We start from the raw sequence: 23,282 nt of genomic DNA on the forward strand, positions 1-23,282 counted from the left end.
TTATGCACTTTTGTCCTTAATAATGAAGAAACATGCATATGGTCGTGACTTTTAAGGCTTACCATACAAATTATATAGAACCTTGTTTATCTTAGATAATAATATTAAATAACAAATGATATAATAATAAATAACAAATGATATAATAATATTAAACAACAAATGATATAATAATATTAAATAACAAATGATATAATAATAATAAATAACAAATGATATAATAATATTAAATACCAAATGATATAATAATATTAAAAACAAATGATATAATAATAAATAACAAATGATATAATAATATTAAACAACAAATGATATAATAATATTAAACAACAAATGATATAATAATATTAAACAACAAATGATATAATAATATTAAATAACAAATGATATAATAATAAATAACAAATGATATAATAATATTAAATAACAAATGATATAATAATAATAAATAACAAATGATTTTGATAATATTTATATAACTAAGTTCACATTTCTAATTAAAACCTAAATTTATTAAAGATCGAACCAAACGTTTTATCACAAACATTTGAATTCTAGATACAATAAAACTGCTTTATGTCTTTCAAAATACAGGCTCCATGTCACTTCCAACTCTCAAGCCAAAGGTATGGACAACAATTCTACAAGAAATTAATAACCAGTTGAACTAGCCACTCCGTCTGCTACAAGATGGACTGTGTTCATCTAAAAGTAACCAACACTATCTTCTTGTGTTTAGTACTCCATGAACTGGTATTTTGTCATTCACTTGGTAACATTAAACAACACGCGTTTTGTAATCCATGAAGTGGTATTTTGTCATTCACTTGGAAACATTAAACAACACGTGTTTTGTAATCCATGAACTGGTATTTTATCATTCATATGGTAACATTAAACAACACGTGTTTTGTAATCCATTAACTGGTATTTTCTCCATCACTTGATAACATTAAACGACAACACTGTAAATCTGTTGTATTTCATTATTTCTCACAATTCGATTTTTTCCCAGCATAATGTGTTCCTCACAGAAATACTATTGTATTTCATATTTCACAACATAATATGATCCTCACAGAAATACTATTGTATATCATATTTCACAACATAATATGTTCCTCACAGAAATACTATTGTATATCATATTTCACAACATAATATGATCCTCACAGAAATACTATTGTATTTCATATTTCACAACATCATATGTTCCTCACAGAAATACTATTGTATATCATATTTCACAACATAATATGATCCTCACAGAAATACTATTGTATATCATATTTCCCAAGATAATGTGTTCCTCACAGAAATACTATTGTATATCATATTTCACAACATAATATGTTCCTCACAGAAATACTATTGTATTTCATATTTCACAACATAATATGTTCCTCACAGAAATACTATTGTATATCATATTTCACAACATAATATGTTCCTCACAGAAATACTATTGTATATCATATTTCACAACATAATATGATCCTCACAGAAATACTATTGTATTTCATATTTCACAACATAATATGTTCCTCACAGAAATACCATTGTATATCATATTTCCCAAGATAATATGTTCCTCACAGAAATACTATTGTATATCATATTTCACAACATAATATGTTCCTCACAGAAATACTATTGTATTTCATATTTCACAACATAATATGATCCTCACAGAAATACAATTGTATATCATATTTCACAACATAATATGTTCCTCACAGAAATACTATTGTATTTCATATTTCACAACATAATATGTTCCTCACAGAAATACTATTGTATTTCATATTTCACAACATAATATGATCCTCACAGAAATACTATTGTATATCATATTTCCCAAGATAATATGTTCCTCACAGAAATACTATTGTATATCATATTTCACAACATAATATGTTCCTCACAGAAATACTATTGTATATCATAATTCACAACATAATATGTTCCTCACAGAAATACTATTGTATTTCATATTTCACAACATAATATGATCCTCACAGAAATACTATTGTATATCATATTTCACAACATAATATGTTCCTCACAGAAATACTATTGTATTTCATATTTCACAACATAATATGTTCCTCACAGAAATACTATTGTATATCATATTTCCCAAGATAATATGATCCTCACAGAAATACTATTGTATATCATATTTCACAACATAATATGTTCCTCACAGAAATACTATTGTATATCATATTTCACAACATAATATGTTCCTCACAGAAATACTATTGTATTTCATATTTCACAACATAATATGTTCCTCACAGAAATACTATTGTATATCATATTTCACAACATAATATGTTCCTCACAGAAATACTATTGTATATCATATTTCACAACATAATATGTTCCTCACAGAAATATCATTGCATATCATATTTCACAACATAATATGTTCCTCACAGAAATACTATTGTATATCATATTTCACAACATAATATGATCCTCACAGAAATACTATTGTATATCATATTTCCCAACATAATATGTTCCTCACAGAAATACTATTGTATATCATATTTCACAACATAATATGATCCTCACAGAAATACTATTGCATATCATATTTCACAACATAATATGATCCTCACAGAAATACTATTGCATATCATATTTCCCAACATAATATGTTCCTCACAGAAATACTATTGTATATCATATTTCACAACATAATATGTTCCTCACAGAAATACTATTGTATTTCATATTTCACAACATAATATGTTCCTCACAGAAATACTATTGTATATCATATTTCCCAAGATAATATGTTCCTCACAGAAATACTATTGTATATCATATTTCACAACATAATATGATCCTCACAGAAATACTATTGTATATCATATTTCACAACATAATATGTTCCTCACAGAAATATCATTGCATATCATATTTCACAACATAATATGTTCCTCACAGAAATACTATTGTATATCATATTTCCCAAGATAATATGATCCTCACAGAAATACTATTATATATCATATTTCACAACATAATATGTTCCTCACAGAAATACTATTGTATATCATATTTCACAACATAATATGATCCTCACAGAAATACTATTGCATATCATATTTCACAACATAATATGATCCTCACAGAAATACTATTGCATATCATATTTCCCAACATAATATGTTCCTCACAGAAATACTATTGTATATACATATTTCACAACATAATATGATCCTCACAGAAATACTATTGTATATCATATTTCACAACATAATATGTTCTTCACAGAAATACTATTGTATTTCATATTTCACAACATAATATGTTCCTCACAGAAATACTATTGTATATCATATTTCCCAAGATAATATGTTCCTCACAGAAATACTATTGTATATCATATTTCACAACATAATATGATCCTCACAGAAATACTATTGTATATCATATTTCACAACATAATATGTTCCTCACAGAAATACTATTGTATATCATATTTCACAACATAATATGTTCCTCACAGAAATACTATTGTATTTCATATTTCCCAACATAATATGTTTTTCACAGAAATACTATTGTATATCATATTTCACAACATAATATGATCCTCACAGAAATACTATTGCATATCATATTTCACAACATAATATGATCCTCACAGAAATACTATTGCATATCATATTTCCCAACATAATATGTTCCTCACAGAAATACTATTGTATTACATATTTCACAACATAATATGATCCTCACAGAAATACTATTGTATATCATATTTCATAACATAATATGTTCTTCACAGAAATACTATTGTATTTCATATTTCACAACATAATATGTTCCTCACAGAAATACTATTGTATATCATATTTCCCAAGATAATATGTTCCTCACAGAAATGCTATTGTATATCATATTTCACAACATAATATGATCCTCACAGAAATACTATTGTATATCATATTTCACAACATAATATGTTCCTCACAGAAATACTATTGTATATCATATTTCACAACATAATATGTTCCTCACAGAAATACTATTGTATTTCATATTTCACAACATAATATGTTCCTCACAGAAATACTATTGTATATCATATTTCACAACATAATATGTTCCTCACAGAAATATCATTGCATATCATATTTCACAACATAATATGTTCCTCACAGAAATACTATTGTATATCATATTTCCCAAGATAATATGATCCTCACAGAAATACTATTGTATATCATATTTCCCAACATAATATGTTCCTCACAGAAATACTATTGCATATCATATTTCACAACATAATATGATCCTCACAGAAATACTATTGTATATCATATTTCACAACATAATATGTTCCTCACAGAAATACTATTGTATATCATATTTCCCAACATAATATGTTCCTCACAGAAATACTATTGTATATCATATTTCCCAACATAATATGTTCCTCACAGAAATACTATTGTATATCATATTTCCCAAGATAATATGTTCCTCACAGAAATACTATTGTATATCATATTTCCCAACATAATATGTTCCTCACAGAAATACTATTGTATATCATATTTCACAATATAATATGTTCCTCACAGAAATATCATTGCGTTTCCTCATTCCTTACCAAAATGTTGTCGTTTTTTTCATCCTAAAACGTACCATTTCGTTATATTAGCGTTTCTTAACTTCACATCTGGAGTTCTTTGAACGAGTTTGTCATAAAATAACTTGTTTTAAACCTACATAGCCTTGAGTGATTCCTGCTAGGGGTGACATGTCAGTTTAAACAGGAAGTTGTTCGGTGTTTTCTAACAAGTATAAGCTGCAATGTTTCGAAAGCTATGACCAGTCATTAACCTTTAATACCATTACAACGGTTTGTCATCACATAAGGCAAACAGTACGTGAAATTATATTATCATTAAAATATTGTCAGTATATCCTGCAAAACGTGTTGTGTTTATTGTCTTTAAATTATTGTTAATATATTCTGTACAATATGTCGGGCATATCATTATCAAAGTATAGTCAGTATATTCTAATCATGTGGGGTATATTATTGTTATGGTACTGCCAGTATATTCTAATCATGTGGAATATATTATTGTTATGGTATTGTCAGTATATTCTAATCATGTGGGGTATATTATAGTTATGGTACTGCCAGTATATTCTAATCATGTGGGGTATATTATTGTTTTGTTACTGTAGGTATATTCTAATCATGTGGGGTATATTATTGTTATGGTACTGTCAGTATATTCTAATCATGTGGGGTATATTATTGTTATGGTACTGTCAGTATATTCTTATCATGTGGGGTATATTATTGTTATGGTACTGTCAGTATATTCTGACCATGTGGGGTATATTATTGTTATGGTACTGTCAGTATATTCTAATCATGTGGGGTATATTATTGTTATGGTACTGTCAGTATATTCTAATCATGTGGGGTACATTATTGTTATGATACTGTCAGTATATTCTAATCTTGTGGGGTATATTATTGTTATGGTACTGTCAGTATATTCTAATCATGTGGGGTATGTTATTGTTATGGTACTGTCAGTATATTCTGACCATGTGGGGTATATTATTGTTATGGTACTGTCAGTATATTCTAATCATGTGGGGTATATTATCGTTATGGTACTGTCAGTATATTCTAATCATGTGGGGTATATTATTGTTATGGTACTGTCAGTATATTCTAATCATGTGGGGTATATTACTGTTATGGTACTGTCAGTATATTTTATTCATGTGGGGTATATTATTGTTATGGTACTGTTACTGTCAGTATATTCTAATCATGTGGGGTATATTATTGTTATGGTACTGTCATTATGTTTTGAACCTTATTATTAATTTATATTGTCAGCTATTACTGAATCACACAGCACTACTGAACCATAGTTTCAATTAAGTAGAGAACTTGAGTACCACGAACCGAATTAAGTTACAACACTGACCGACCTGTACTTATAGCATGAGAGAACCACCACTAGTCTGTAGTTGTACTTATAGCATGAGAGAACCACCACTAGTCTGTAGTTGTACTTATAGCACAACATGAGAGAACCACCACTAGTCTGTAGTTGTACTTATAGTACAACATGAGAGAACCACCATTAGTTTGTAGTTGTACTTATAGCACAACATGAGAGAACCACCACTAGTCTGTAGTTGTACTTATAGCACAACATGAGAGAACCACCATTAGTCTGTAGTTGTACTTATAGCACAACATGAGAGAACCACCACTAGTCTGTAGTTGTACTTATAGTACAACATGAGAGAACCACCACTAGTCTGTAGTTGTACTTATAGCACAACATGAGAGAACCACCACTAGTCTGTAGTTGTACTTATAGCAAAACATGAGAGAACCACCACTAGTCTGTAGTTGTACTTATAGCAAAACATGAGAGAACCACCATTAGTCTGTAGTTGTACTTATAGCACAACATGAGAGAACCACCACTAGTCTGTAGTTGTACTTATAGCACAACATAAGAAAAAAACATTACTAGTATTATGGTAAGGGCTATAAATTAGAATAGCAACCTAACTTGAACTATTCATCTATTTTAAACAGCACTTTATTTAAACTGTAGACACACCAGTCCATGTGGTTACTGTATCACAAAATATATCTCCTCATATGGTTTGGGTGACGAAATTAGCCACTGGAACAGACGACAGACGAGGATGAAGGTGAGCCAACAGGAGCAGACAACGTCAGACCTGTTGGTTGTGGTACCAGTGGTTCGTGGTGGACTTCAGTCTTTATGAGGAAAGTTTATCTAAAACAAGCTCTTGTGTGGAGCACAACGACTGTGATGCATCGATACATAACGACGTGGTTCATTGGGACCGTCTTTTTGTTCCGACAAAGTTACAGCAGCCAGGGAGAATTGAGTTCTAACCTACAGTTGCAGGTGTGTTTATACATACATATATAATTAGAATTACCAGATATTTATTTTATAAAACAAACCAGAACTACTGACAATAGCGAGCTCTGTAAAACCAATTAATATCCTGAACATTATAACATCAGAATATGTATATTACTAACACATATCTGCTTCACTACGTTTATCGTCAATTGTTTTATTATTACCTATAATTCATTACTAAACAGATCTCTTGATGAATACGTGATTAATATTAAAAGCGATGAACATACAGTTTATATACATACTTGCAAATAGATAAATCAATATAGTACATGAACCACTTTGCTGTTCATATCAGTTAGTTGTTTACAAATTTTGAATAATATTTTTACAGGAAACACCACAAGAAGAAATACAAAATGGTAAGAAATATTCTCTGTACCAGAAACTATTGTCACTTCATCGTTATTTCTCTGTAGCAACATGTAAACTGTTATCGTTTCTCTATAGCAACATGTAAACTGTTATCGTTTCTCTTTTGCAATGTGTAAATGTTATCGTTTCTTTGTAGCAATATGCAAATTCTTATCGTTTCTTTGTAGCAACATGTAAACTGTTATAGTTTCTCTGTATCAGTGTGTAAACTGTTATCGTTTCTTTGTAGCAACATGTAAACTGTTATCGTTTCTCTGTAGGAACATGTAAACTGTTATCGTTTCTCTGTAGGAACATGTAAACTGTTATCGTTTCTTTGTAGCAACATGTAAACTGTTATCGTTTCTTTGTAACAATGTCTAAACTGCCACTCTTTCTGTTGAGTATATATTAAACTTTATTTGTAGCTAAGTGAAATTTTAAAATACAGTTCTTGAAAGAAGTCTAACATGTTATAAAGAGATTCCACATTACCTGACAACTTTATAACACAGTAAGAACTGAGCGATAAAATATTAGTAACAAACATTTCGTACTCTCAAAACAATCTACTTAAAAGCAACCGATTCAGTGATGTCGAGAAACCCACTTGTTGAGAAATTTATATGCAAAACGGCTCGCTTGGGTTGAGAAAATATTTTACATAGAAGAGCGAACAACGTTTCGACCTTCTTCGGTCATCGTCAGGTTCACAAAGAAAGAGGTAACTGACCGGAAGCTGACCACATATTTGAAAGGGGTTGTGTAACTGAGTGTCGGAATGTAGAGGGCGGTGTTAGATGTTTGAATATATAATTTTATTATATTAATATAGGTATAAAGGTGTTCCATTATATTGGTTTATTTTGGGTTTAAGTTGTTGTATAAGTTGTTTATGTTTGTTTCTTTATTTAGTATTTGAGTGTTTTCTAGGGTTATGTTGTGTTTATTTGATTTGCAGTGTTCGAAAACGTGTGAAGGTGACTTTTTATGTTCTTTAAATCTGGTTTCCATTTTTCTACTTGTTTCTCCAATATAGAAGTCGTGGCAGTTATCACATTGTATTTTATAAATAATGTTGGTGTGGTGTTTGTCAGTGTAGTTTTTACATAGTATAGACCTCAGTTTTGTGCCTGGTTTTGAATAAATTTGGTATTAACTGGAATGTCGTATTTTGTTACTAATTTTTGCCAAATGTTGGTTATTTGTTTGCTGATGTCAGGAATATATGGTATACAGTAGTATATGGTTTTGTGGTTTTTTGATACGTGAGCTGTATTTACTTTAGTTGGTTGATTTTGCTTTCTGTCTAGGTGTATGCGTATAATGTTTTCTACGGTTTGTGGAGGAAACTTATTGATGTTGATGAAGTATTGTTTTATTTTGTCTAATTCATCGTTAATTTTATCTGGTGAGCATAGTTTTATGGCTGTGTTTATTTGGTTTCTTAGTATGTTGAGTTTTTGTTTTGTTTCATGTGCTGAGTCCCAAGGAATGTATAGTCCAGTATGGGTGATTTTCGGTGGATTTCTGTTTTGAATTGTGTGTCGGTTCTTGTAATTTTGAGGTCAAGAAATGATATTTGATTGCTTTCTTCCTGTTCACATGTGAAGTTAATGTTGGGATGTATAGAGTTAATGTGATTGAAAAAATTAAGTATGTGTTCTGTAGATTTGAATCCCGCAACCGTGTCATCTACATATCTGTACCAGTATAGTGGTGGATGTAATGCTGTGTTAATTGCTTGTGTTTCACCTTGTGTCATAAAAATATTGGCTAGAACTGGTGATACTGGGTTGCCCATGCTTAGGCCATTTGTTTGTATATAGTTGTGGTTGTTGAACATGAAGTTTGTCTTTATCGTGGTGAATTCTATTAGGGTTGCTAACTGGTTACTGGGAATTTCTATAGTTGGGTTAGGGTCTCGGATATAGAGTTCTAAGGCTATCTTGCAGGCTTTAGTGGTTGGAACTTCTGTAAAGAGGGATATAACATCGAAACTGGCCATTAAGGCTTTATGATTAAGTTGATTTAGATTAGACTTGAAATTAAAAGAGTCTTTGATGAATGAGCTGGCTGATGTTACATATTTGGAGAATGCCCATGCTATGTATTTACCAAGATTGTAATTAAACGATTCATGTGTGGACATTATTGGTCGTAATGGACAATCTGGTTTATGAGGTTTGGGGATGCCGTATATTTGTGGTGTGCGTGAGTCGGTTTTACGTAGGTAGGAATAAAGTGTTTGTGAAATTGTATTGGCTTTTTTCATTTGTAGTAGTATTTTGTTCAGTTGCGTCTCGTGTGTCTTTGTTGGATTTGTGTGCATTGGTTTAAATTTGTTCGTGTCTGATAGGATGTTATTCATTTTTTGGATGTATTCATTCGTGTTCATTATGACTATAGCGTTACCTTTATCTGCTTTTAGAATTCTTATGTGTTTGTCTTGTTTTAGCTTTTTAATGGAATTAATGTCTCTTTTTGTAAGGTAGTTTTATAGTTTTCTGTTTTGTGAAATTATGTTGATGGTTTTGTGAGAAATTACAAATTTATATTTTCCAGAAACACCTAAAAACAACATCTTAAACGATTTTTTCAAAGAATTTTCTATCCAATATTTTATGACACAAGTTGAAACACAAGCAATTAACACAGCATTACATCCACCACTATACTGGTACAGATATGTAGATGACACGGTTGCGGGATTCAAATCAACAGAACACATACTTAATTTTTTTCAATCACATTAACTCTATACATCCCAACATTAACTTCACATGTGAACAGGAAGAAAGCAATCAAATATCATTTCTTAACCTCAAAATTACAAGGACCGATACACAATTTAAAACAGAAATCCACCAAAAAATCACCCATACTGGACTATACATTCCTTGGGACTCAGCACATGAAACAAAACAAAAACTCAACATACTAAGAAACCAAATAAACACAGCCATAAAACTATGCTCACCAGATAAAATTAACGATGAATTATACAAAATAAAAAATACTTCATCAACATCAATAAGTTTCCTCCACAAACCGTAGAAAACATTATACGCACACACCTAGACAGAAAGCAAACTCAACCAACTAAAGTAAATACAGCTCACGAATCAAAAAAAACCACGAAACCATATACTGCTGTATACCATATATTCCTGACATCAGCAAACAAATAACCAACATTTGGCAAAAATTAGTAACAAAATATGACATTCCAGTTAATACCAAATTTATTCAAAAACCAGGCACAAAACTGAGGTCTATACTATGTAAAAACTAACTGACAAACACCACACCAACATTATTTATAAAATACAATGTGATAACTGCCACGACTTCTATATTGAGAAACAAGTAGAAAAATGGAAACCAGATTCAAAGAACATAAAAAGTCACCTTCAGACGTTTTCGAACACTGCAAGTGAAATAAACACAACATAACCATAGAAAACACTCAAATACTAAATAAAGAAACAAACATAAACAAACGCAAAATTAAAGAAGCCTTACTTATACAACAACTTAAACCCAAAATAAACCAATATAAAGGAACGCCTTTATACCTGTATTGATATAATAAAATAAATAAAATTATATATTCAAACATCTAATACCGCCCTCTACATTTCGACACACCGTTACACAACCCCTTTCAAACATGTGTTCAGCTTCCGGTCAGTTACCTCTTTCTTTGTGAACCTGACGATGACCGAAGAAGTTCGAAACGTTGTTCGCTCTTCTATGTAAAATATGTTCTCAACCCAAACGAGCTGTTTTTTTGCATATAAAGCAACCGATTCGTTGCATTAAGAGATATTCTTGGTAGCGTCTTAGTTCTCTGAAATATACTTTAGTAATGAATCATTTATTTTTTGTGATTTTCGAGGTTTCCGAAACTTTTCGTCTTCAGACAACATTTTACTGAACCAAGCGTGCGGTAAGTTTTAAGCCTAATGTCTCAGTATGTGACAAGTATTGTTTCGAACCTGCTAATCAATGCAAGAATTGTTCTAGTCTACTAAATGTTATAATTCACTTTGTTACACAATAAAACCAACAGATTAATTGTTAAATGTTGTAAGTCACTTTGTTACACAATAAAACCAGCATATTAATTGTTAAATGTTGTAAGTCACTTTGTCACACAATAAAGGCAACAGATTAATTGTTAAATGTTGTAAGTCACTTTGTTACACAATAAAACCAGCATATTAATTGTTAAATGTTATAAGTCACTTTGTTACACAATAAAGCCAACAGATTAATTGTTAAATGTTGTAATTCGCTTTGTTACACAGTAAGACCAACAGACTAATTGTTAAATGTTGTAATTCGCTTTGTTACACGTTAAAGCCAACAGATTAATTGTTAAATGTTGTAACTCAGTTTGTCACACAATACAACCAACAGATTAATTGTTAAGTGGTGTAATTTGCTTTGTTACACGTTAAAACGAGCATATTAATTGTTAAATGTTGTAAGTCACTTTGTCACACAATAAAACCAATAGATTAATTGTTAAGTGGTGTAATTTGCTTTGTTACACAGTAAAACCAACATATTAATTGTTAAATGTTGTAGTTTATGTAATAAAACCTTTTTTTTTCTCACTTCCCAGCCTGCGGCACGTTACCTGAGCTGTCTTTCAGGATTATAAACGGTGAAGAAACGTCGGTGAACAAATACCCCTGGATGGTGCTCCTTTTTCTCACATTTTCATGAAAACATTTTTTTAAATATTAAATATTAACTTGTATAAAGTGACATACAAATATATCATCGTTAGAACCAAGTAAAGCACAAATTTAGCCAATGTGCATCCAAGTTACACAGCTGTTAAATGATTTTAATAGACTACAAACCTAGCATGTGAGAACAAACGAGTAAAACGTGATGAATTTAGTGTTTAAAATATAAGAGATTATTTTAGAAACGTTACCTGTTTTTTGTTTACATATCCTAGTAAATGAACTTTAATCCTAGCTTCTCACATACATGTTTCTTACTTTCCTGTCATACAACAGCAGAATTACGTCATAATATTACAATTTCTGTTTCATGATTAATTCAACTATGAATCATCTGTAAAAATTACTTAAATGCAGCATTCTTTCTTCCATAATTGAAAATTCTGCACTAATCTTAAAACTTCCGTAAACCAAGCCGTACAAGAATAAACATTAGTTCGTGTTTCACATTGTCCTGTTATATGCTTATCTTTAAAAGATGGTATTTTCATCATTAATGACACCTCATACGATACATGTACTAAAGAGGATGGTTAGATACTCATCATGTTCAGGTATAACTAATCCTAAGTTAGTTTACTAAAAGAGGAAGGTCAGATATGTTCAGGTATAGCTAACCCTAATTTAGTATACTAAAGAGGATGGTGAGATACTCATCATGTTCAGTACAACTAAGCCTACCCTACTGCACGAGAGAGGAAGGTCAAATACTTTTTCAGTTTCAGGTACAGCTAACCGTTAGTTAGTTTACTAAAGAGGATGGTTAGATACTCATCATGTTCAGGTATAACTAATCGTAAGTTAGTTTACTAAAAGAGGAAGGTCAGATATGTTCAGGTATAGCTAACCCTAATTTGGTATACTGAAGAGAAAAGTCACATACTCATCGTGTTCACGATTGTACGAGAGAGAAAGGTCAAATACTTTTCAGTTTCAGACATAATTAACCCTAATTTAGTGTACTAAAGATGAAGGTCAGATACTCATCATGTTCAGGTACAGTTAATCCTAATTTAGTATACTGAGGAGGAAGGTCAGATACTTTTCAGTTTCAGGTATAGCTAACCCTAATTTAGTGTACTAAAGAGGAATATCAAACACTTTTCAGATTCAGTTATAGCCAACCTTAAGTTAGATCTGATAAGCAGATGAAGGACAATCACTAAGCAACACGTACCGCCTATTCGACTACTCTGAAACGTGTAACATATCGCAGCTCGAACCTAGTGCTCTGTGATGACAATATTTAATGGGCCTGGCATGGCCTAGCGCGATAAGGCGTGCGCTTCGTAATCTGAGGGTCGCGGGTTCGCGCTCGAGTCGCGCCAAACATGCTCGCCCTCCCAGCTGTGGGGGCGTTATAATGTGACGGTCAATCCCACTATTCGTTGGTAAAAGAGTAGCCCAAGAGTTGGCGGTGGGTGGTGATGACTAGCTGCCTCCCCTCTAGTCTTACACTGCTAAATTAGGGACGGCTAGCACAGACAGCCCAAGAGTAGCTTTGTGCGAAATTCCAAAACAAAAACAAACAAACAAGACAATATTTAAGACACTTGTGAAACAAACGATAATTTTATGAATATGTTTAATCGTTGTTAGTTATGGTTTTGACGTGCTGACGTTTCTGAATTTTATACGTGCGTCAGTCACATGTTAAGAAATTTAAACCATGAAAGTTCATGGCTGTAGTCTCGCGGCGGACAGATGGCAGTTTACCTATTGCGTAACTCTACGTGAAAATAAACTGACAAATTTGAAAAATCCTCGAATAATTTAATACTTTCTATTTTTCCATTTCTTACCTTTAATCATACTTTTCGTCCAAAAACAGTCACGTACCTTCTCTGATCAAAACTTCTGACATTTAACAAAAATCAATCTAATATTAAATTAACTGTAGCCTAAATATGGATAAAACGGATTTTATGTGAAAAAGACAAATAGTAAAGACTAAAATTACACATTAAAATAATTAGAACAAAACAAATACAGTAGTAGAACCAATGATCTGACCTTAAACATTAATAAATATAGAACTGATTCATCACAGTTTGGTTTGTTCTAGGTTCTTTTACGTTACGAAAAGAAAAAAACACAGAAGAGGAAGTTGCGGTGGAACACTTATCAGTCCTTCCTATGTACTGACTGCTGCCCACTGTTCAACAAGGTAAGGTTTGTCAGTACTTATCGGTCCTTCCTATGTACTGACTGCTGCCCACTGTTCAACAAGGTAAGGTTTGTCAGTACTTACCAGTCCTTCCTATGTACTAACTGTTGCCCACTATTCAACAAGGTAAGGTTTGTCAGTACTTATCAGTCCTTCCTATGTACTAACTGCTGCCCACTGTTCAACAAGGTAAGGTTTGTCAGTACTTATCAGTCCTTCCTATGTACTGACTGCTGCCCACTGTTCAACAAGGTAAGGTTTGTCAGTACTTATCAGTCCTTCCTATGTACTGACTGCTGCCCACTGTTCAACAAGGTAAGGTTTGTCAGTACTTATCAGTCCTTCCTATGTACTGACTGCTGCCCACTGTTCAACAAGGTAAGGTTTGTCAGTACTTATCAGTCCTTCCTATGTACTGACTGCTGCCCACTGTTCAACAAGGTAAGGTTTGTCAGTACTTATCAGTCCTTCCTATGTACTGACTGCTGCCCACTGTTCAACAAGGTAAGGTTTGTCAGTACTTATCAGTCCTTCCTATGTACTGACTGCTGCCCACTGTTCAACAAGGTAAGGTTTGTCAGTACTTATCAGTCCTTCCTATGTACTGACTGCTGCCCACTGTTCAACAAGGTAAGGTTTGTCAGTACTTATCAGTCCTTCCTATGTACTGACTGCTGCCCACTGTTCAACAAGGTAAGGTTTGTCAGTACTTATCAGTCCTTCCTATGTACTGACTGCTGCCCACTGTTCAACAAGGTAAGGTTTGTCAGTACTTATCAGTCCTTCCTATGTACTGACTGCTGCCCACTGTTCAACAAGGTAAGGTTTGTCAGTACTTATCAGTCCTTCCTATGTACTGACTGCTGCCCACTGTTCAACAAAGTAAGATTTGTCAGTACTTATCAGTCCTTCCTATGTACTGACTGCTGCCCACTGTTCAAAAAGTAAGATTTGTCAGTACTTATCAGTCCTGACGCACTAGTTGATACATCCTGTTTTCTAGTGTGTCTTACTTTAAGTAGTTAAACTGAAGCACTGGTTGATACATCCTGTTTTCTAATGTGTCTTACTTTAAGTTAAATTGAAGCAGCAGTTGATACATCATCAGTGATGTCGAGAAAACCCACTTGGAGGGAAATATATTTGTAAAATTGGCTCGTTTGGGTTGAGAAAATATTTTACGTAGAAGAGCGAACAACGTTTTGAACTTCTTCGGTCATCGTCAGATTCACAAAGAAAGAAAGAGAAAGCTGACCACATGTTTGGAAGGGGTTGTGTAACTGAGTGTCGGAATGTAGAGGGCGGTGTTAGATGTTTGAATATATAATTTTATTTTATTATATTTAATATAGGTATGAAGGCGTTTCTTTATATTGGTTTATTTTGGGTTTAAGTTGTTGTATAAGTAAGGCTTCTTTAATTTTGCATTTGTTTATGTTTGTTTCTTTATTTAGTATTTGGGTATTTTCCATGGTTATGTTGTGTTTATTTGATTTGCATTGTTCGAAAACGTGTGAAGGTGACTTTTTATGTTCGTTGAATGTGGTTTCCACTTTTCTACTTGTTTCTCCAATACAGAAGTCGTGGCAGTTATCACATTGTATTTTATAAATAATGTTGGTGTGGTGTTTGTCAGTTAGTTTTTATATAGTATAAACTTCAGTTTTGTGCCTGGTTTTTGAATAAATTTGGTATTAAGTGGAATGTCATATTTTGTTACTAGTTTTTGCCAAATGTTGGTTATTTGTCTGCTGATGTCAGGAATATATGGTATACAGCAGTATATGGTTTCGTGATTTTTTAATAAGTGAGGTATATTTACTTTTGTTGGTTGATTTTGCTTTCTGTCTAGGTGTGTGCGTATAATGTTTTCTACGGTTTGTGGAGGAAACTTATTGATGTTGATAAAGTATTTTTTTATTTTGTCTAATTCATCGTTAATTTTATCTGGTGAGCATAGTTTTATGGCTGTGTTTATTTGGTTTCTTAGTATGTTGAGTTTTTGTTTTGTTTCATGTGCTGAGTCCCAAGGAATGTATAGTCCCGTATGGGTGATTTTTTGGTGGATTTTTGTTTTGAATTGTGTGTCGGTTCTTGTAATTTTGAGGTTAAGAAATGATATTTGATTGCTTTCTTCCTGTTCACATGTGAAGTTAATGTTGGGATGTATAGAGTTAATGTGATTGAAAAAATTAAGTGTGTGCTCTGTAGATTTGAATCCCGCAACCGTGTCATCTACATATCTGTACCAATATAGTGGTGGATGTAATGCTGTGTTAATTACTTGTGTTTCAACCTTGTGTCATAAAAATATGGGCTAGAACTGGTGATACTGGGTTGCCCATGCTTAGCCATTTGTTTGTATATAGTTGTGGTTGTTGAACATGAAGTTTGTCTTTACCGTGGTGAATTCTATGAGGGTTGCTAACTGGTTGCTGGGAACGTTTATAGTTGGGTTAGGGTCTCGGATACATCATGTCTTCTAATGTGTGTCTTCTTTTACGTTTTTAAACTGAAGCACTAGTTGATGCATCATGTGTTCTAGTGTGTGTCTCACTTTAAGTTGTTAAACTAAAGCACTAGTTGTGCATCATGTCTTCTAGTGTATGTCTTACTTTAAGTTGTTAAACTAAAACACAAGTTGTACTTCATGTCTTCTGGTGTGTGTCTTAACTAAGTTGTTAAACTAAAGTACTAGTTGATACATCATGTTTTCTAATGTGTCTTACTTTAAGTTGTTAAACTAAAGCCCTAGTTGATACATCATATCTTCTAGTGTGTATCACTTTGACTTGTTAAACTAAAGCACTAGTTGATACATTATGTTTTCTAATGTGTCTTACTTTAAGTTATTAAACTAAAGCCCTAGGTGATACATCCCGTCTTCTAATGTGTCTTACTTTAAGTTGTTAAACTAAAGCCCTATGTAATACATCATATCTTCTAGTGTGTATCACTTTAAGTTGTGAAACTAAAGCACCAGTCGATACATCATGTCTTCTAGTTAAAAAACATGCATGTTATAATCATGCGTTTCTATATTATTATTTTATTTTCATATGACGCTACTGTAAGTTTTTTAGACCAAGTACTATTAAAGTCTACTTTCTGTAGAAATAACAGAAGAAAACCCCTTAAGCCAGGTCAAGCTGAAACGATTACTGGCGAGCACGACAAATGGGTCATAGAGACTCAGTCTCAAGTTGTGGACATTGAATACGTAATGATTCATCCTCAGTATCGACCCAAGCCTGTTTTAAATGATATTGCACTGTGGAAGCTGAAACATCCGGTGGAATTATCCGAGTATGTTGATCTAATATGTCTGCCTCCACCAGATGTTAACTTTAGTGGCATGCAGGGGACAATAGTAGGATGGGGTTGGACTAATTCCAATGGTAATGTTATCTTTTCTTCTGTTCTGTATGGTATTATATTCCGGTATGAAAAATGCACTTTTCTGTTCAAGTGGATTTGATGTGTCTAGATAAGTTGATGTTAAACAGTTTGTCAGCGTTTATAAGGAAAATACGTTTCAAATCCATTTAAACTGGTTTTAGTCTCAATTTTCAAAATAAGCACAATACACTATCGTACACGTTACTGGTAGATAACACTTTACGTGTATTATTGTTGCTTGTATTATTGTTACGTATACATAACACTTGTAGAGAAAATTATATATTTTAAAACTGATGGTATGGATAGAGAAAGCACTAATAGAGGAGCGAACAACGTTTTGACCTTTTTTGGTCATCGTCAGAAGAAGGTTGAAACGTTGTTCGCTCCTCTATTAGTGCTTTCTCTACCCATACCATCAGTTTCTAAATATATAATGGATAACATTTTATTGGTGTTACTGTTAGACATAGGTAACACTTTACTGACGTTATTGCTAGATATAGATAACATTTAACTGGTGTTATTGTTAGATATGGATAACACTTAACTGGTGTTATTGTTAGACATATATAGCACTGAACTGGTGTTATTTTTAGATACAGATAACACTTAACTGGTGTTATTGTTAGATATGGATAACACTTAATTGGTGTTATTGTTAGATATAGAAAACACTTAACTGGTGTTATTGTTAGATATAGAAAACACTTAACTGGTGTTATTGTTAGGTATAGATAACACTTAACTGGTGTTATTGTTAGATATGGATAACACTTAACTGGTGTTATTGTTAAATATGGATAACACTTAATTGGTGTTATTGTTAGATATAGAAAACACTTAACTGGTGTTATTGTTAGATATAGAAAACACTTAACTGGTGTTATTGTTAGGTATAGATAACATTTAACTGGTGTTATTGTTAGATATGGATAACACTTAACTGGTGTTATTGTTAAATATGGATAACACTTAATTGGTGTTACTGTTAGATATAGAAAACACTTAACTAGTGTTATTGTTACTTGTAGAGTTAAACATGTTTAAATATTTAATATTTTTAATTGAATACTTTTGAGTTACAAATAATCGATATATTTAGATGAAGTAACCCAATATTTCTAGTTACTTTGAAGACAATATGTAAACACAGTGTTTCCTGTAAAATGAATACTTGGAACAGGTGGTGAGTACAGCCATGTTCTGAAAGAAGCCAAAGTACCTATATGGTCACCATCAGAGTGCCAAAACAAATGGAAAATGATGTTCACCCAACGAACGTATGTGCCGGCGGCGAAGATAAAGACGTTTGTTGGGTAAGAATGTCCGTCCCAAAAAAACTGTATTCTACCACTGTAATGTCATTTTAGGTGTATTATTATTATTATTATTACTATTGTTATTTTTTTACAAAGGGTGACTCAGGTGGACCTCTAGCGGTAGAAGTGGATAATCGATGGATCGTCCTTGGAGTCGTTTCTTTTGGAAGAAGTGAGTGTGCCGAAGAATCTTGGCCTTCAGTGTTTACGCGGGTTTCGTCATATCTCGACTGGATCCAGGAACATGTCAGCGACATCTGTAGTCCATTTCATAAAGTAGGTTTAACCAACAGCAAAGACATGACTGTGGCTGCGAATAGCACAATGAAGTAGACACGAACCTCTGGTTTTGTGAAATAACAAATCTACCCGAATATTGAAGAACGTAACAGACGTCTGTTTGTGTTTGTTTTGAAATGTACGAAACACGAATTGAGTGAAATGTATCAAATTTCAAAAGGAAATAAACAAAGACTATTTAACAGCAACGACTAAGGTAATAGAAAGTGATGTTTCTAACAGCTTACCCTAATCACACATGGCCGTGTTCTTACTGTATATGCTCTTACAACATGCTCATAATAAACTTATATATCAGACCAACCGAACCTGTGTTCTAAACAAAACAAATTCAAAGGACTGACGGATCTACAACACGTGTTCCAAATAACTGATTACTCTGATATCTGTACCTCTGATGCATCCGACAGAGCTTCAGATAAAATTAGTAGGGGAAGTTTTCATATAAACAGAATGACAGAATGGACATACACTATACCATACATTGTTGACAGAGTTAAAACACACGTATTACCATGGCTACGAATGTCAGGTTACCAATAACAAAACCAAACAGAACCTTAAAACAAATATTCATACATTCTCCATATATTCCACATTAATAACTGCATGAAAAATAAATGCTGAGGAAACAAAAACATAAGGGAAATTTACAGTATAAAATGTCATTTATAAAATAACTTGTATGACATGCAACGAAATTTATATTCTAGAAACATCTTGTGCGATCTGGTTGATTCACGTATGAACCTTAACAAAGGTGCCAGTGACGTAGCAGAAACACAGAAGACCGACACCTGGATATCGTTTATAAGTAGATTGCTTCTAGCCATCCCTATTTTAGCAGTGTAAGACCAGAGGGAAGGCAGCTAGTCATCACCAACCACCGTCAACTCTTGGGCTACTCTTTTACCAACAAATAGTGGGATTGACCGTCACTTTATAACTTCCTCACGGCTAAAAGGGCGAGCATGTATGTTGTGAAGGGGATGCCAACCCGCAAATCTCAGATTACGAGTCGAATGCCTTAACCACCTGGTTATGCCGGGCCTTTACAAGTTGAAACAGCTGCGACTAACCTTCTCCATTGAAAATATGTAAAAAATTGATTTCGAGATTTCATGGACAAACTAATCTCAACACAGAATGGACATTATGGGAGAAATTATTTAACCATCTAATTTATTTTACACTTGTTTATTTCTGTGTTTATGTTAATAGTCAGTTGAAATTCAATATAATTTTGATGCTCATCTTCTAGTTTTATTGTTTTCTACTATTTTTATTTTCGTCACTTTGTTTCCTGTTTTCCAGTGTTCTAAAAAACAAACAAACTCACGATGACCAACCGTCAGTTGTTAAATTTGTTTTTTAGAACACTGGAAAACAGGAAACAAAGTAACGAAAATAATAATAGTTCTTATTTCTACAACTTCTTTAGAAACGAAACGTTGAAAATAATATACATATATTGTCGTTTCTTCATCATAAAATACACGTTTCTTTACGTAAAAGATTTGATTATAAAATCGACAACAGTTAATTCAACCCATTCAGTGATGTTGAGAAATTTATATACAAAAACGGCGTTCCTTTATATTGGTTTATACCTATACTAATATAATAAAATAAATAAAATTATATATTGAAACATCTAACACCGCCCTCTACATTCCGACACTCAGTTACACAACCCCTTTCAACCATGTGGACAGCTATCGGTCAGTTATCTCTTTCTTTGTGAACCTGACGATGACCGAAGAAGATCGAAACGTTGTTCGCTCTTCTATGTAACATATTTTCTCAACCCAAACGAGCCGTTTTTGCATATAAAATTCAACCCATTAATATAATCATTATGTTTTAAATCCTTGTTTTCATAAGACATAGTCAAACCAATTCGACAAACTTATGACACACAGTGTCGAAGGGAAGTGTTTATAAGTTAAAGCACAATGTGGTCTCGGCACCATAGGCGACATATTTAAAAATCTCTGACTCCCGACTATTACGCACAGCAGTGCTGCCACCTATGTCAGACGATTATAGCATAACTTTTTCTGAGAAATGAAGAGAACGTAGTGGTCGAAGAAAATAGTCTTGGTTTTGATGACTGAATAAAATCAGCTCGCACGACACCTCACATGGGGCAACAATAATTTGAAACTGTTAAACACTTAACAGTTTCATTGGTCTCACTGGTTTCTTGACGTACAATTCAGCAACGTAAAAAATACAAACCGTTTTCCTAAATATATATTGTAATGAGTAATAACATACAAACCTTTGTATAGGTGAACATATTATCAATATAACAATACGCATCGTACTAATTCCTACATGTATATTATAACAAAGTAACAGTACTCACCGTACTAATTCCTACATGTATATTATAAAAAAGTAACAGTACTCACCGTACTAATTCCTACACGTATATTATAACAAAGTAACAGTACTCACCGTACTAATTCCTACATGTATATTATAACAAAGTAACAGTTGCTCACGTTACTAATTCCTACATGTATATTATAACAAAGTAACAGTACACACCGTGCTAATTCCTACATGTATGTTATAACAAGTAACGGTGCACACCGTGCTAATTCCTACGTATCATTATAACAAAGTAACGGTGCACACCGTGCTAGTTCCTACATGCGTATTATAACAAGTAACGGTGCACCGTGCTAATTCCTGCATGTATATTATAACCAGAGTAACAGTACACACCGTGCTAGTTCACTACATGTATGTTATAACAAGTGTAAATTTACGCACCGTACTGCGTTCTGTTCTACGTGTATGTTATAACAAAGTAACGGTGCACACCGTGCTGGTTCCTACATGTATGTTATAACAAAGTAACGGTGCACACCGTACTAGTTCCTGCATGTATATTATAGCAAAAGTGACAGTATATGCCGTGCTAATTCACTACGTGTATGTTATAACAACAAGTAACGGTACGCACCATTGCTAATTCAACGTGTATGTTATAACAAAGTAACAGTGCACACCGTACTAAGTTCCTACATGTATGTTATAACAAAGTAACGGTGCACACCGTGCTAGTTCCTGCGTGTATGTTATAACAAAGTAACAGTACACACCGTGCTAGTTCCTACCATGCATATTATAACAAGTGACAGTGCACACCGTGCTAGTTCCTACGTATGTATATTATAACAAAGTAACGGTGCACACCGTGCTAGTTCCTACGTGGCATGTTATATAACAGAAGTAACGGGTGCCGCACCGTACTGGATTCCTGCATGTATGTTATAACCAAGTAACGGTACACACCGGCTGGTTCCTACGTGTATGTTATAACAAAGTAACGGTACACACCGTACTTAGTTCCCTACATGTATGTTATAGCAAAGTAACAGTATATACCGTACTGATTCCTACATGTATATTATAAGCAAGTAACAGTACACCGTACACGGTTCACCATGTATATTATAACAAGAGTAACAATGCACACCGTACTAATTCCTACATGTATATTATAACAAAGTAACGGTGCACATCGTGCTAATTCCTACATGTATATTATAACAAAGTAACAGTACACACCGTGCTGATTCCTACATGCATATTATAACAAAGTAACGGTACACACCGTACTAATTCCTACATGTATGTTATAACAAAGTAACGGTACGCACCGTACTAATTCCTACATGTATATTATAACAAAGAGAACGGTGCTCACCGTACTAATTCCTACATGTATATTATAACAAGGTAACGGTACTCACCGTACTAATTCCTACGTGTATATTATAACAAAGTGACGGTACACACGTTACTGATTCCTACATGTATGTTATAACAAAGTAACGGTACACACCGTACTAGATTCCTACATGTATGTTATAAACAAAGTAACAGTACACACCCGTGCTAGTTCCTGCACATGTATGTTATAACAAAGTAACAGCACACGTTGCTGGTTCCTGCATGTATGTTATAACAAGTAACAGTACAC

The 23,282-nt window shown here is 33.0% G+C and overlaps 2 protein-coding genes across 2 annotated transcripts; both read left to right on the forward strand.

Moving 5' to 3' along the window:
* The first annotated feature begins 599 nt into the window (after nucleotides 1-599).
* LOC143242325 (uncharacterized) lies at nucleotides 600-17,487 on the forward strand. The gene is made up of 7 exons (XM_076485685.1): nucleotides 600-626; nucleotides 6,702-6,956; nucleotides 7,312-7,339; nucleotides 11,233-11,283; nucleotides 11,965-12,041; nucleotides 14,160-14,261; nucleotides 17,376-17,487. The coding sequence occupies exons 1-7, from the start codon at nucleotides 600-602 to the stop codon at nucleotides 17,379-17,381; spliced, it is 546 nt and encodes a 181-aa protein (XP_076341800.1). The 3' UTR covers nucleotides 17,382-17,487.
* Nucleotides 17,485-19,315, forward strand: LOC143242326 (clotting factor B-like). Its single transcript, XM_076485686.1, has 3 exons — nucleotides 17,485-17,702; nucleotides 18,904-18,979; nucleotides 19,079-19,315. Exons 1-3 carry the CDS (start codon nucleotides 17,485-17,487, stop codon nucleotides 19,313-19,315), a joined length of 531 nt encoding a protein of 176 aa, XP_076341801.1.
* The last annotated feature ends 3,967 nt before the right edge of the window (nucleotides 19,316-23,282 follow it).

Source organism: Tachypleus tridentatus, unplaced genomic scaffold (assembly GCF_004210375.1).
Source record: "Tachypleus tridentatus isolate NWPU-2018 unplaced genomic scaffold, ASM421037v1 Hic_cluster_2, whole genome shotgun sequence".
Classification (NCBI taxonomy): Eukaryota; Metazoa; Arthropoda; class Merostomata; order Xiphosura; family Limulidae; genus Tachypleus; species Tachypleus tridentatus.